The 14,105-nt window shown below is 38.4% G+C and overlaps 1 protein-coding gene across 1 annotated transcript in view; it reads left to right on the forward strand.

Annotated features, from left to right (window-relative positions):
• MDFIC2 (MyoD family inhibitor domain containing 2) overlaps positions 1–14,105 on the forward strand; it is a 49,024-nt gene that overhangs the window by 16,959 nt on the left and 17,960 nt on the right. The window contains exon 2 of the mRNA XM_026075023.1: positions 12,205–12,243. Within this exon, the coding sequence (XP_025930808.1) occupies positions 12,205–12,243 (39 nt within the window). The remainder of the gene's footprint in view (positions 1–12,204; positions 12,244–14,105) is intronic.

Below are 14,105 nucleotides of genomic sequence, written 5' to 3' on the forward strand. Positions count from 1 at the left end.
GAGGAAACAAAAACTAATGGAAAGAGACATTGTTCTTTGGATCAAATTTGAGTACTTGCAAAAAAGGCACTCTACTAAGTAAGAGTACAATGTAAGAAGAAACAATGGTTAGATCAAATGATTCACAAGATCCAGCTTTGCTTAGACTGCTTATATTTTCTTTTTCTAATAGGACTAAGGTGAAAGAAACTTGTGATAATTTTTTACATTTGAGATTCTTAAAATTCTTCCAGTCATTAACCAAACAGCCTACAGCTGCATCAAAACGATTAATAGGAGTGGAGGTGAACTAATAACTTAGAAACATGAAATAAATTCTTTCCTAGATACAAACCTTGGGACTGGATCATACTTCTACAGCAAACCAAATGAAATCCCAGTCATGAGCCTTTTCAAACTTAGGAACAGTTCAGATCCCAGCTCTGCGGCCTGGTTTCATCTCCCTCTATCCTACCATATATCTTGAGAAACTGAAGCATCCTATATATCAAGACAGTAACATACTGGACTCATATGCCTAATGCTAAATTAGATATACATTAGTAACATATACTAGTACTTAGATATTCTAAATATCCAGCTTTATGAGTAGTTGAATATTATGGTACCTACCAACTTTGTTTGCAGTGGCTGGTGCTCAGCATTTCTTGCAGATTAGCTCTGCATTTTATAAGAAATAGTCAGAAATAATTGAGGGACCCCAACCTAGTAGCTGTAGATGAGTTAAAGACCACAAAATTGTCATTGACTTCAGTGACAAAAAAGTTGAGCCCTTAATAAAAATGCCAGTACTGTACTATTACAATCTAGATTTCCCTGATTCTCAGTATCATTTTCTAAATTCTGTTATTACTCATCCAATTCATTTCCAAAAAAAAAAAAAAGAAAAAGAAACACCACCCCACAAAAGTGGCAGCACCTTCTTTTCGGCCTGTGATAACCCAGTCTGTGCAATGCCACCATTCAGGGTCTTCCATTTAATTTTATAAGCTCTGAATTGCAGCAGTAGGATTGGTTTTAAAACAGTTAAACTTTCCCTCCTGAAAATGCAGCCCTCTTGAAATAGCAGGTGTTAATAGCTTTGTGCACAGATCTTAAAAGGTCTGTTTCCAGGACTGGCCACAGGTGCCTCTGTTTCCCATTGGTGTCCCGCTGGAATGCAGGTTGCGCAAAACCCAATACATAGAATTAGAACCGGATCCTGTCAGTACCCCTGAATCCTCAATTCCCTTTGACTGCCAAGAAAGTGACAGTAGTCGTCATCAGGCAGGTACAACACTAGATTTATTGAAATGGAACTTGCCTTGCAGTCTACATAAATTTGCCCTACCAGGTAAAATTATTTAGACAGCCGATTTTCAAGTAGTTTCTTCATATACATTGTCCATAATATACTTTATAAATTCTGTATTTGCCCTGTAGTTAAGGCTATCTAAACTGTGGCTGGATAAGAGGTCTATTTTCTTCTTCTAAACAGTGCAAGCTCTCCTATATCCAATGACTATTGGTATTATTAGCATGATCTTTTTAGCTTCTAATACATATTAATTTGCAATATACAAAACCATTCAAATAAATAATTGTGCAGACTGAATAAAAAAGCAATTTAAACTTTTTTCCCTTAACTGGAGACACTTTTTACAAATAGTTCTTTTAAGTAGTCTTAATAGTATCTCTTTAATATTGCCATTAAAATTCACCAGAGTTCAAGAGCAGAGCAAATTTACATCTGTTAAAATAATGGAATTGACACTGATATTACATCATTGCTATTTTAAATAATCATTCTTCATAATTCTAACCTACTTGCTTTAAGTTGCAAATAAAGGGCTTGTTCCTACTTTCAAAGTCAATGGCAAAACTCCTTTTGGCTTTCAGGGAGCAGCACCTAGCTTTAAAGATGGGGGCCTCTACCACAGTGCAGTGGGGTTTGTGTTCATTTATGCAGGGAAGAATAATTCAGTCCAACAAAAAAATTACTGAGGACAGTTCTACGAGCTCTCTTGTGCCCCGGTCAGACTGGATAATTCTATTGGTCTAGCTTGTTCCCAAAAATCATGCAGCTCTAAGCTACTGTGAATTTCAAGGGAGATATAGTTCTCCTGTTTAGTTTCACAAGACAGCAATATTTTATATATGTATTTATTTGCTGATTTTAGTGCAATTCTGTAGTTTTCCTTCCTTAATATTTTGTGAAAGTTTGTTCTAAGAGAAGTATAATGGGAACTCTCACAAATTCACCTTCTCTTGGGAGAACTTTAGCAGTTTCACTGAAATTACATAAATATTCTCATACAAAAAAAATCAAATCGAACCTAAAGGAATCGGAAAGAGGTCAAGGAGTAATCAGCAGGCTGGGAACGTGCAACCTTTTTCCCAGTACACCATAAACAGCTGAAAAGTCATCTAGAAAAGGAATCAACACAGCTCTCTCCCTGATTACAGGAAAAAAAAATGAAGCAACAATTTTAGCAAATAGAGGATGAAGATTGTAAGAGATTACAACATTATTTAAAATTGGAGAAAAATGCCTTTTATCATCCATCTAATACACAAAAGAACAAAGCATGATACCTGGCCATTCCTAGGCTGCCTATGTGATCTTTGGGGGATCCATGCTACAGTTCATCTGTAAACTCCTTATCTGCTTAGACCTTGAGTTTTCAGGGACAGGGACTTTTCAACTATTTCTGCACTGAGCATCTAGATGGACAGATTTCTGGTCACGGTAGAAGTCACTACCCACTACAGTTAACTTTCTACTAACGTGCTACTAAAATATGTCTTCAACATTTCCTAGACAATAACCAGCAGTTGAGTCTTAAATATAGTTTTTCACTGCAGTATAGGGTCTGTTAGACGTTATCTGGGAGCCAGAGAACTTTATTAGCACTACCATAAAAACTAAGGCAGAATCAATCCCTTGTTTTATTATCACTGGCACTACCTAATATAAATAAAATATCCAAAGCTCAATTTAGGGCCTGATTGAAATCATAATTGTCTTGGCATCTTTAAGAGCAATTCAGCTTTAAAAGAAAAAAAGAAAACACATGTGAGAACAGAATGTGACCCTTTACTGTGATGAAAAACAAACAAGCAAGCACCACCAAGAATGGGGAGGAAACAGAATCATCCCAGAAAAATCAAGTTTTGAAGAACCTGCAGTGCTGTCTGGTATACCCTCTTTGGAATTATTTACCTCATTGCACTTCTCTCCACCCCCACAGCAGGACACCTGCCCTCATGCATATTTGGGAAAGCAAAAAAAAGTTAGCTTGGATGGTAGGAAAATGTCTTCAGAGCAAGGATGATTAGGCAGTGCTCTGCCTGAGGAAGTGTTTCAGGCGCCATCACTCCATGGTGTCTAAGAAGTAGCGAGAGGAAAAAACACCTAAGGGATTAGCCTACAGAAATTTTGCACCATCCAGGGTGGGACTAGCTGGGCTAGGTCGTTTCCCATTCCATCATCTGTGATTCTTTATGGCATTGTCCCTCACATTTAAAATATACTGTCTTCCCTCTGTGCCTGTGGCACTGACACACCACCATGCCTAGTGCAACTCAGCCTGAAGGACAGTGTTGAATCATATGCAGTAAATCAGTGCTGTGCCCCTTAAATAAATAGAAGTTACAAATAAATACATCTTTTGCAAGCAATTTGCTTGTTTATCACTTCCCAGCCACAAGCACCAAATGCTAATAAGGGGAAAAAAACAGTACACATGATAGGGAGAATGAGTCATTGGCAGAGCCCTCATCACTGAGCATACGAGGATTAGCCATTGCTTGTAAGATCTCACTGTGAAGAGGAGGAATATGCAAATATATTGTCTATCCATATCTACGCAATTTAGATATCATAAATGTATACATATGTAGGTATACAGGAAGAGTCAGTCTACAAGGAAGATCCTGCTGCCCCATCCAGATTCTTCATTCTGTCAGGATTCTTGTTGGCCACCACTAAGCCTGTCTACCTGAAAATTTCACCTAGCTGCAGGTATCTTCACGGGAAGAAATATATTTGTGTAATCTATTTTTGGCTTTCCATGCAGTACCTGTGGATACTGGCCTAGAATTTTCATACGCGAACACTTCTCAGGTACCAGACTAGTTACCCCTGATTGCCTGGCACCTGCGAATCCTGCTCTAGGACAAGGTGAATAGAACATAAAGTGAAAGTATTTGTTTTATTGAGAACATCTTGGCCAAACCATATTCATAGCTGATAAAAACTGATGAAAATGGAAACTGATGTAGATTGGAATCTTTTAATATTTGGGGAGCATGAAAGGGTGAAATCAGAGTTCTGAGCTTGAACACATTTAAGATGAATGAGTAGGGAAAAAAGGCAGGTGATGGAGTGAAATATCCTTCTCAGGAGAAGTATTTTCAAAACCTGGTAGTTACATTTTGTTAGTTCTAATCTTCTTTTAATGAAACAGCTTCTGAAAAGGGAATATAAAAGCACAGAGCCTGAATGCCAATAGAAACATATTGTAAATATGATACATTACCAAAAATTCCACTGCTGCTAGGTTAAGAGGAAAAAAAGAAAAACAAACCTCTTCCACTTTAAAGCATCCTCTTTTGCTTTCATATATATAATTTTTAACTAAAGCAGCTATGAAGAGAGAAACTAATTATGATTTGATTTTTAAAGGCCTGGGTTTTCTCTTGCATGTATTAGACTAACTCAGGAGTAAGACCATTCAAGCAAATGAGATGAGGTTGGTGTGAACAAATTTAAATGTGATCAGAAGCAGGCCTTAGGATATTTATGGATAGAGTGAGTCATTCTTGTTCTGGTTGGGTGATTACATCAGTGGAGAATTAGTCTATCATCATGCAGGGCCTCAGTCTCCCTTCTCTTATATCACCATACATTAGGAAACACTGCATGGAGTTGAGCAATATTTCACTAGCTTAAAACCAACAAGATAAAAGAACAGAGCCCACAGCCCCAGTCCCTTTATTAATTGTAAATTAACTGCAAAAAGCTGTCTCCATATAAATCAGCAGATCATCTGGTCTTTCCTCCTTAGCTTGTTTACCTACTAAAACTTTCATATAAATTATTTTAGGATCTTTTGCCCATTTAAAATATTAAGTGACTGGTCATAAAGGAGCATGTAGTCTTTGTCTGGCAACACATTCAAAAAGTAGCTTTTCTTCCACTGGTCTCCAGTCACGCATCTACACAGATGTTAGAGAGAACAAACTGAATTGATAACGTAAATTTGACTACTTCAACTCCCTCCTAACCAAATCCAGTTCTGCAAGAAATCTTTAGCAGTCCTAGTCTCTGAGCATTTTCCAATAATTTCTATGTCAAAGTAAATCAACCCTATGCCAGACTCCATACTATTATTCTCTCCTTTTAGACACACAGCAGATTTGTTGAAGCTAGAACAACATATGATCCGTCCATCTTACCAGTAACAATAGGCAGTTTCAGCTATTTAAGAAGCCAGCTCAGGAAATGTTGTGGTAGGCTGCTATGAATATCTAGAGTAGATTATGGAAGGAGAAAAAAATGCTGGAAAGTCTCCAGCAACCTTTTGGAGTTACTGAGAAATTTTTCCCCCATGGCAATGACCTTATGGCCACTTCAAGGGAAAAAAAGTGACTCCCCCCAAGCCCAGGTGCTTACAGGAAAATCTCCAGCCTCATGCTATCCCTGCTTCTCTGTGGTTTTCATGAGTATTTCCCCAACAAGAAGCAAGGGGCTCTTCAAAGGCAGGCAGTCTGGCTTCCCAGGACATCTGTGCACTTCTCACTCTTTCTGGGAAACAGGGAGGATTAAAACCACTGCCTCAGTGGAGTAAGCTGAGTATGGTTGCTGCTTGGATCCAGGTTCGCAACCCCAGAAACATAATGAGAAGCATGACAATTTTATATACAAGCTTCTTCATGCAACTACAGAGCATTCTATTTTCCTGCTGTTCAGTCCCTGGCCAGCCAGTGGTCCAGAGAGGATACTGAGATGGAGAACACTTGATTTAAAGTCATTTCCAGTGCAATGATTTTATTTTCTATCATTACATCTTCTTAAGATATTTAACCACCAAGCACTGTGAGTATCATGGTTTCACATTCATGTTATACTTTGCTAATACCATCTAGCATTTCTTTAAGTGTTTTTTTTTAATCTTTTTCCAACAAATAAGACACTTTGGCACCATAGCGTATCCTATAGGCAGCTCTTTTAATATCTAAATCCCAAGGATGTTTGGGGGGAAAAAAGATTATATTTATTCAGAAGTTAAATGAGATTAATCATTTTGAAAGTAATTTACAAATAGCAATCAGCCTCTGCAATGAAGGTCACAGAAAAAGGACACATTAGCAATTGAATATCTTCCCTCCCTTTAAAGTTTTAATACCTCATACCTGTTAATAATGGGAAATATCCTTCTTCAAGAGTAGCATTTTCAAAAATTGGCAGGATCCTTTTGCTAATTCTAATCTTCTTTTAATAAAATAATTTGTTTAAAAGGATTATAAAAAAGCATGAAAATGGAATGCCAATAGAAATGTACTGCCTTTACAATAAATAGTTAATGTATTTTCTAAATGAATGATTTAAAATACCTATTAAAGTAAAGAGAATGAGCTTATGTTTCTAGTAATGACTTCTCTGCCTCAGAATGAAATCTGTAAATCCCTGATTGCAATTTCACTTCCCAAAAGAACAAGCAGTCCTGGGACTGATGCTTATTGCCTTTATTGTTAATACTAGCATACCATATATGTGATTTTTATATCACTGGTTTGAATATTTAGATTTATACTTGTGTATGCTTTTTATTTTAAATCTCATACTGTTATTCTGTCACACAAAAATAAAGCTCTCCTTCAGCAAGATTTTTTTTGTATGTACATGCATACACATATACACAGACATTCAATATAAGTACAATTTTATTCATAAGAGCGCATAATGATTCAGGCTGTGATTGTTAATAAAAATGCATTTCTAACCATCAAATTTGAGTCTATTATTCTAAGTTAATTGCATTTGCCCTAAAGAGACTTGCGACTGGCTGTCAGCCTATTTGTGTCAGTTCCATTTTATTCATCAGTCAATCTTGTCTCCTCTTTTTTCACATCCCATATATTGATCAAATAGATTTGTTAGCATGCCTCTGCAGCTTTAAAAAAGTTTTTGTTATTTGTCAGGTTTGTTTGATTACTATATTAGTTTGTGTGTTATCTTAATTGTTATTTCAATAGAAAATAAATGCCCTTTGATAGTCCCACAAGATTCCCATTAAGTATAATCCATATAACAAGTTATTGGATGGAGTGAATGTGGTAAGAAAATAAACACATTAAATCTATTTTAAAAGGTGGTATTAATCTGCAGCTGTATTGTACTTGATCCAAAAGACAGGAATAGAAATAAGTACAGTGTGAAACGTATTTTTGATAAACATCAGTGCCGTATCATTGCATATTATGCTTTGTATAAAATACTCTAACAAAAGACACATTATATAAAATAAACTGAGGTCACATCTGGAAGAGTGGGTTTTGTGGTTAAGTGCGAAACAGAAGGAGATTATATATGGCTTTAGACACTAGAAATTAGGATAGGGAGGCTGCAAGCGAATACAGGTAAAAACACTGTTATATGAGGCAAATTGCTGATAGGGGAGAGAAAAATACCTTTTAGAAAGGTATTTACTAGAGCAAAAGATAAACATCTAAGTGGGTACCTCCTTCCTCTACAAAGATATAACAGTTGTAAAGTTGAAATAAATAACAGTTTAGCTAGGTAAAAATTGAAACAGGATCTCGTCCACATTAGTCAGTCACTTTTGGTCATAACTTCATGGAAACAGAATCTTTACCTCAGTCTTCTCCCAGGGGAAGGTGATGAAGCCATTTTCTCCAAGAAAGCTATTTCTGAGACCTTCATTATTAGTAAGATCACATAACCTGGCTCCTTGCTTAACCTTGAATCTAGAAACTCCCCATGAGGTACCTGAGCTTGCATAAGGTCAGAAATCAGCATCATGGGAAATCAGCTATAACATGTGCTTACCATTTCATTTAAAAAAACAGTTGGGTTGATTTTTGAAAAGTCTATGCATCTTAAGATAGCTGCTGAAGAAATAGAAACACTGATTTCATAAAACTTCTTAGAAGAAAACCTTGTGTTTTACCAAGACTTAAAATATACAGACCAACTCCATAGCTTTCTGAAACTGAAATGTGAAATTAATAAAATTTTCCTTTTTTAAAGAAAGCTTATTCAGCTTTTCTTAAGTGAATTCTTTCACTGCTTTGGTCAGGCTTAGTCTCCATATTATCCAACTTCAGTCATATAAAAGTTGGATTTCTAGCCTGCGCTAATTGTCTGTATTTTGTTGCAGCCAATGGCAAAGGGGTGGGTGGGGGGGCACAGAAGACTTCCAAAGAGCAATTCATTCCTGGCTTAAACACTTGTAATCAAGATGGGACAAACGGCCAGCAAGACAGGCCTGTCTCTTATGTGGATTATAACAAGACTTTAGCCCAGACTGAACACCTAACTTTTAAATAACTACAGTTGCTATGATGAATGCCACCCTAAGTGGGATCTATCTCATAGCAGAAGCATTTTTAAATGCCTATGCATAGCTGTGGAAATGTCCAACTCCTGTTTTTTTTGTTTTGTTTTTTTTAAACTACAGTATTTTTCACCTGGAAACCCTTTAACAGTGTTTCATACTAAATAACCATGCTAAAACTTGAGCTTGGCTAAAATGAAACTCAACTTTGCTGTTGCGGTAGAGCAGTTAGCAGCACTTCTGTGATTCAGACACACGTGGAGTGATGACAGTGTACTATTTCAAGCCAGATTGTTATGACCAGCTAGTATGGAATATAAACAGGAACAGATGAGAAGAATACAGCCTCAACATTTGAGACAACAAAGAAAGAGTGAAATGATTGCTACATAAAAGACATTTCAAAGACCTCCCAGAAAAGCAGGCATAAAAATCCCCAATAAAAAGGCTCRGCAAGAAAACTGTCACACCCCCTAATCCTCTGCAGACTTTAACAAGATGTTCACATGAGCCAGAGATTGTCTCCTTCCCCAGAAGACAAAAGGCACAGAAAACAATACTGTCTAGCATAGGATTAGGAGGCAAGAGATAGATAAAAAGGATTCCTTAACCTTACAATTAGAAACCCCAACTCTCCAGCCAAAAGGATAATCAGAAACAGACTGAAAATCCATGTCACAATAATTGCTGTATCTTTCTTCACTCTTTGAAAACTGATACATTTTCCTGATTTTTTTTTTTTTTTAGTTTATTGCCGCTCCAAGAAAGGTTTTGATGACCACTTGACTACAAGACAACTACTGTTACCAAATCACAGTTCAGCACACATGGCAATAACCTTTTATTTCCTATCTTTATATTTCCATCACCTCCAACTGAGCAAAAATTAGATTAGCAATGCTCATACCAACTTTCCAAACAGACAATTCCAGTAAATATACAACTAAGAGCAAGAGTACACATAGTACACTGGTCTTCTAACAAATGATTGGCTTACCATGACCCAAACCAGATACATGCACAGATCTTTCATGTCAAACATAACATAAAAATTTTCCCTGGTTAAAATGGAAATGACTTAGTTCTTATAAGGGGCTATTTGGTATTGCTAATCCCCTTAAACAGAAGGAAAGGGAGTGGCAAGAGTAGAAAACAGACTTGGCCAGGAAGGAAAACTACAAGCTGGAAAGAAACTCAGGAGTCTGCAAAGTTTGATTCTCCTGTTGTAGCTAACTAGTGGTCATAAACTGCAATAGCTATAGAAATTAACTGCATAGAATTTAAGATGCTTTCTGGAGCTGAACAGGGCAACCAAAAAAAMCATTGACAACTGCATTTACAGGGCATATATTAACTTGGAGACATGACTTCAGCTTTAAAACAATCATATACAATTAGGCAGTATACCTGTCCCCACTTTATAGGGGTGGAATTAAGGCACACAAAAATTAAATGGTTAGTCTAGGCATTCAGTGAGGGACAGTCAGGGTTTAAGAAGTTATCTCCAATGGGAGGTTGACCTCGCTAGCCTTTCTTAGTCTTCCTGGTGCCACCTCAGAATCATCAGTAAAGGAAGTGCCCAGTTGTTTTTTTTGCACTTTCATCTACAACACACTTGCAAACTCTCTCTAAGCTCTTGTGATCTTACTGTCTGTGTATTGGACCTTACATTTCCTTCCTTAAATGCTCAGTGGCCTTGCTCTGTGTGAGCTCGACACTACCTCACAGCTGCCGCATATTCTGTGAGAAGTGAAATAATCCCTCTTTAAGTAAACTACTTGAAACCACTTAGAAGGCATCTGGCAGAGATGCATCCTTAATCATTGTCATTTGTTATTGAAAGACAGAAACAAATCACATTTCCTAGAAGAATCATGGCTTGAAATAAACACATGGAAAAAGGCATAGGCTACCATTCTCTTTTTCGTAAAGCTAGAAGAAAGTTTGGACTGCACATACTTGTAGAGTGAAAGGGAGAATAAAAGTCACCTACAGACTTCAAAGTGGAAGCAGACCTAGGTTGAGACAAGAGCAGGCAACCCATCATATATGTCCTCAAAGCAGGTAGCTAACAGTGTACCAGGCAGATCAGTACAGGATGTGAATCGCTGTAGGGTACGAGCAGAGGGTAGCATGGTTTGTACRGTAGCACAAACAAATTAGTTTCTTCTAAGCCAGCTAGTGCACAAGACCTGTCCAGGTGTGCAGGGCCTGCCTGTGGTGGGGTGTCAGCAACCCATGAAGTCTTGGCCTACAGGCACACTTGTCCCTGTGTCATCAGGAACCTTGCTGCTGTCCTGCTGAAAGACCATTTGTGCTTTAATCAAGCAGCAGCCTGGAAACAGGGCCATGGCACCCTGTCTACTGTCTCAAAATTACTTCCAGATCAAATTTCCTCCTTTCACAAGCAAGCAAGCTTCTGGCTGCCACTATGACAGATACAACTTGAGATTTACAAGGTGAGCTAGTATTTTTTCCCTGATTCATACATTTAGACCCAAGTACAGATTTACCAGAGAGACTTCAAACCATTCTATCTTTGAGTGGCACCTGCATGGCACAAAATCCCACATCCTATAACATAGCAATGCCACCCGGTATATAATTCCTCATTTAGATAATATCTAGGTTTTTCCCTCCAAGCAGAGGGGAAACACATAGTGCCATAGACACCAATATTATTGATTTTATGAGATATATAGATACCATGGTAATGAAAGGCAGTGAAAAGCCCTCATATAGCTGAAAAACTACAAAACATCTCCACCCTGAAACTGAAAAATAAAGATGGATGAGCTAAACTTGGACCCAGCTTATTATGCCTAAACTATGGTTTAGAAAGCTACACTGCATACATTACAGTGGTTATGTTTAATTCACTTTGCTAGCTTCAAACACTGAAGCTCTAGCATCTTCATATTTACCACTGATAGGAACAGGGATGTGATAAAATATACAGTGATGATGTCAGTATTCAGGTTCATTATTAGCATTTTCTTCAGTCCCAATTACTTAAATGAAGATTTTGCCCAATTAAGATTTTCACAATTTGGCATAAGCAGCAGATATAACACCTGAAATAGTACACCCTGAAGCCAAGCATTCCATCAGCTTTAATGGGCATTAAGTCGGTTCCTTACCGAACAAGGCAATACCATTTCACTGACCAGGTGCGTGAAGACAACTCAGACCAGAGCCACAAAAAGGACATAACCATAAATGTAAACATTACTCACCAAAAACTCATGGATGAATGCTGTATTAGTGAGCCAGGATCCTTGGGGCTCTGTCTCTGCTCTGCTTAAGACAGGTTGTGCCAATCATATGGAAACCAGGTTTGTCCTCTGKGGAAAAAAAAAAGGTCTCAGTGAGAGGCCTGAGGATGCCAGATCTTTAAAGGAAGAGGTATCTCCTAGTAATAGCATTTTTTTCCCCCTCCATGCTGCRAAGTCAATTAGATGACTAAGCCCCTGAGGCACCTTAGTAGCTGAACCTTTCTCTCTCCTGTGATTACAATAAGGTTTTGAGCAGATGCAGCAGTTTTAAAAATGCCAGCATCTACATTGGGTAGCAAAACCTGCCTCATCAACTGAGGAAGGTTTCCCCACATAGTGAAGCCTTTCTCTCTAACTTTGTTTTCCAGAACTGGATGGCCCCATCCTACAGCCCCTTGGAGACTCTGGTAAGTCCTCCCACCTTTCTGAGTTCTTTCTTCCCACAGTACATATAACAGTACCATGTATTTATAATGATTGAAGTAGCCTCTTTCATGCAAGAAAAGGAGCTGAATTATTCTAGTTCTATGAAGAATCTGAGCAGCATATTTTTTGCCTTAATATTGACCCATCATCTGATTCAGATTTTAGCCCATCTTTAAGATGATACTATTATTTGTACTAATATGAGTTAAAGAAGTTCAAGGTTTATTCAAAGTAGCAGAACAAACATAGAAGTGCAGTTGGCTAAACTGCATGCTTTGCTGGATCACATGGATTAAACACTTTCAATTTTATACACATTCTGATAAGAAAGTTCAGTAAGGACCCCTGAAGAGTCAGCCTATGAGCTGCACAAAGCCTGCTTGTTTCAGTTTGCAGGGYTTCAGTGGCTTACTCTGGAATGAGGCAAAGCTGCCAAAACCCAAACCAACATCTAGCCATCTCACAAGGACTGCAGATTTTCTATCTTACCTGGAGAATAGCTGTGACCTTGCTGTCTCCTGCTTACCTTTATTTATAATCTGAAGTGGGAGGAAGGGCCTTCTTCTTTCCCAGCTGGCCGTGTTTTACTGAATGAGAGCTCTCTGACCCATTGGTACCACCTGAAAGCCTTTAGAGGAAGTGGGAGATCTGCCAATGTATCCCCTTCCTGTTCAACCACAGCAGGATTGGGCGATGCTCATCCAGGCCTTCTGCACCTGCTACTCCCCTTTAACTGGGGAGTCCCAGATGGAGCCAACCTAAGAGACTTTTTGGATTTCTGCAGCGGCTCTCTCCACACAGTCCTCCCTCACCACAGCTGCAAATTGGGGTATAGCTGATTAGAGAGTGAGCACACCAGGCTGGGCAGCAGCTCCAGGCTGGGCTCTTCCAGCATCAATGTGCTGGTTGCATTAGAGATCACCTCATTGAAAAAATTTAGGAAGCACCATGCCCACATTAGGACCATTTTTAATGGGATGCTGAAGACCCTGTTGCTGTAAGCCAAAAGGCTGTGCACAGCAGCTCTATCCTGCATTTATTTGTATTGCAAACACATGATGCAAACTTTCTCTGATCAGAAGCTAGTTAGAGGACACTGCTGGGGGTTAGGTAGGCAAGGTCAAGACAATCTTAGTCTGCTCTTATAGACCATGAAGAGGTAAATCATTCTGTGCAACTCAGAAGTCATTCAGATGGTACTTTTGGCATTTCCCCCCCCTCTTTTGTTCTGTCAGTCTGAAGAGAATGGCTCGTGTGATGTAATTTAGAACAGAGCTTTTTTAAAGCTTTCACTCAGGAAAAGCTTCTGGAGCTCTGGGGGTATAGCTTAGCTCCGAGAAATAGAAAGAAAGCAAGTTTGCATTGACAGCTTGATCCCAGAGAGAGGTGGCTGCCTGCTTGTCTAACAGGTCCTCTGGGTCTGGATGAGGCAGAGACAGAGGAGCAGTCATATTAAGTGAACGTGCGCTGCCAATGTTAAAGGAACAATTACCATTATTCTGCATAGTTCACTGTTTGCTACTGCTATTTCCTTCAATAAAACCTCTTTTCACTTGCCAATTGGAGCTTGTCATGTAACAATATTTCTTATGCACAATACACATACCAAAATGCCCCTGTGTTTTTAATACATTTATAGTTGTTAACAATAGCGGTATAGTGACAGAAAAAAAGTACTTGCTTTGAATACAGAATAGATTGAAAAAAGAATAAACCAGAGGCCCTACTCTGAAGGATTAATGGGGGTTAGATTTTGCCCAATCTCAGCATTAAAACGGTGACATTTCTTCCATTTAATTTACACATGCTTTCTCCTCTCTGGATCTGGGCTGTGATCTCCCTG

The sequence above is a fragment of the Apteryx rowi genome, unplaced genomic scaffold (genome assembly GCF_003343035.1).
Source record: "Apteryx rowi isolate R43461 unplaced genomic scaffold, aptRow1 scaffold_4, whole genome shotgun sequence".
NCBI classification, from domain to species: domain Eukaryota; kingdom Metazoa; phylum Chordata; class Aves; order Apterygiformes; family Apterygidae; genus Apteryx; species Apteryx rowi.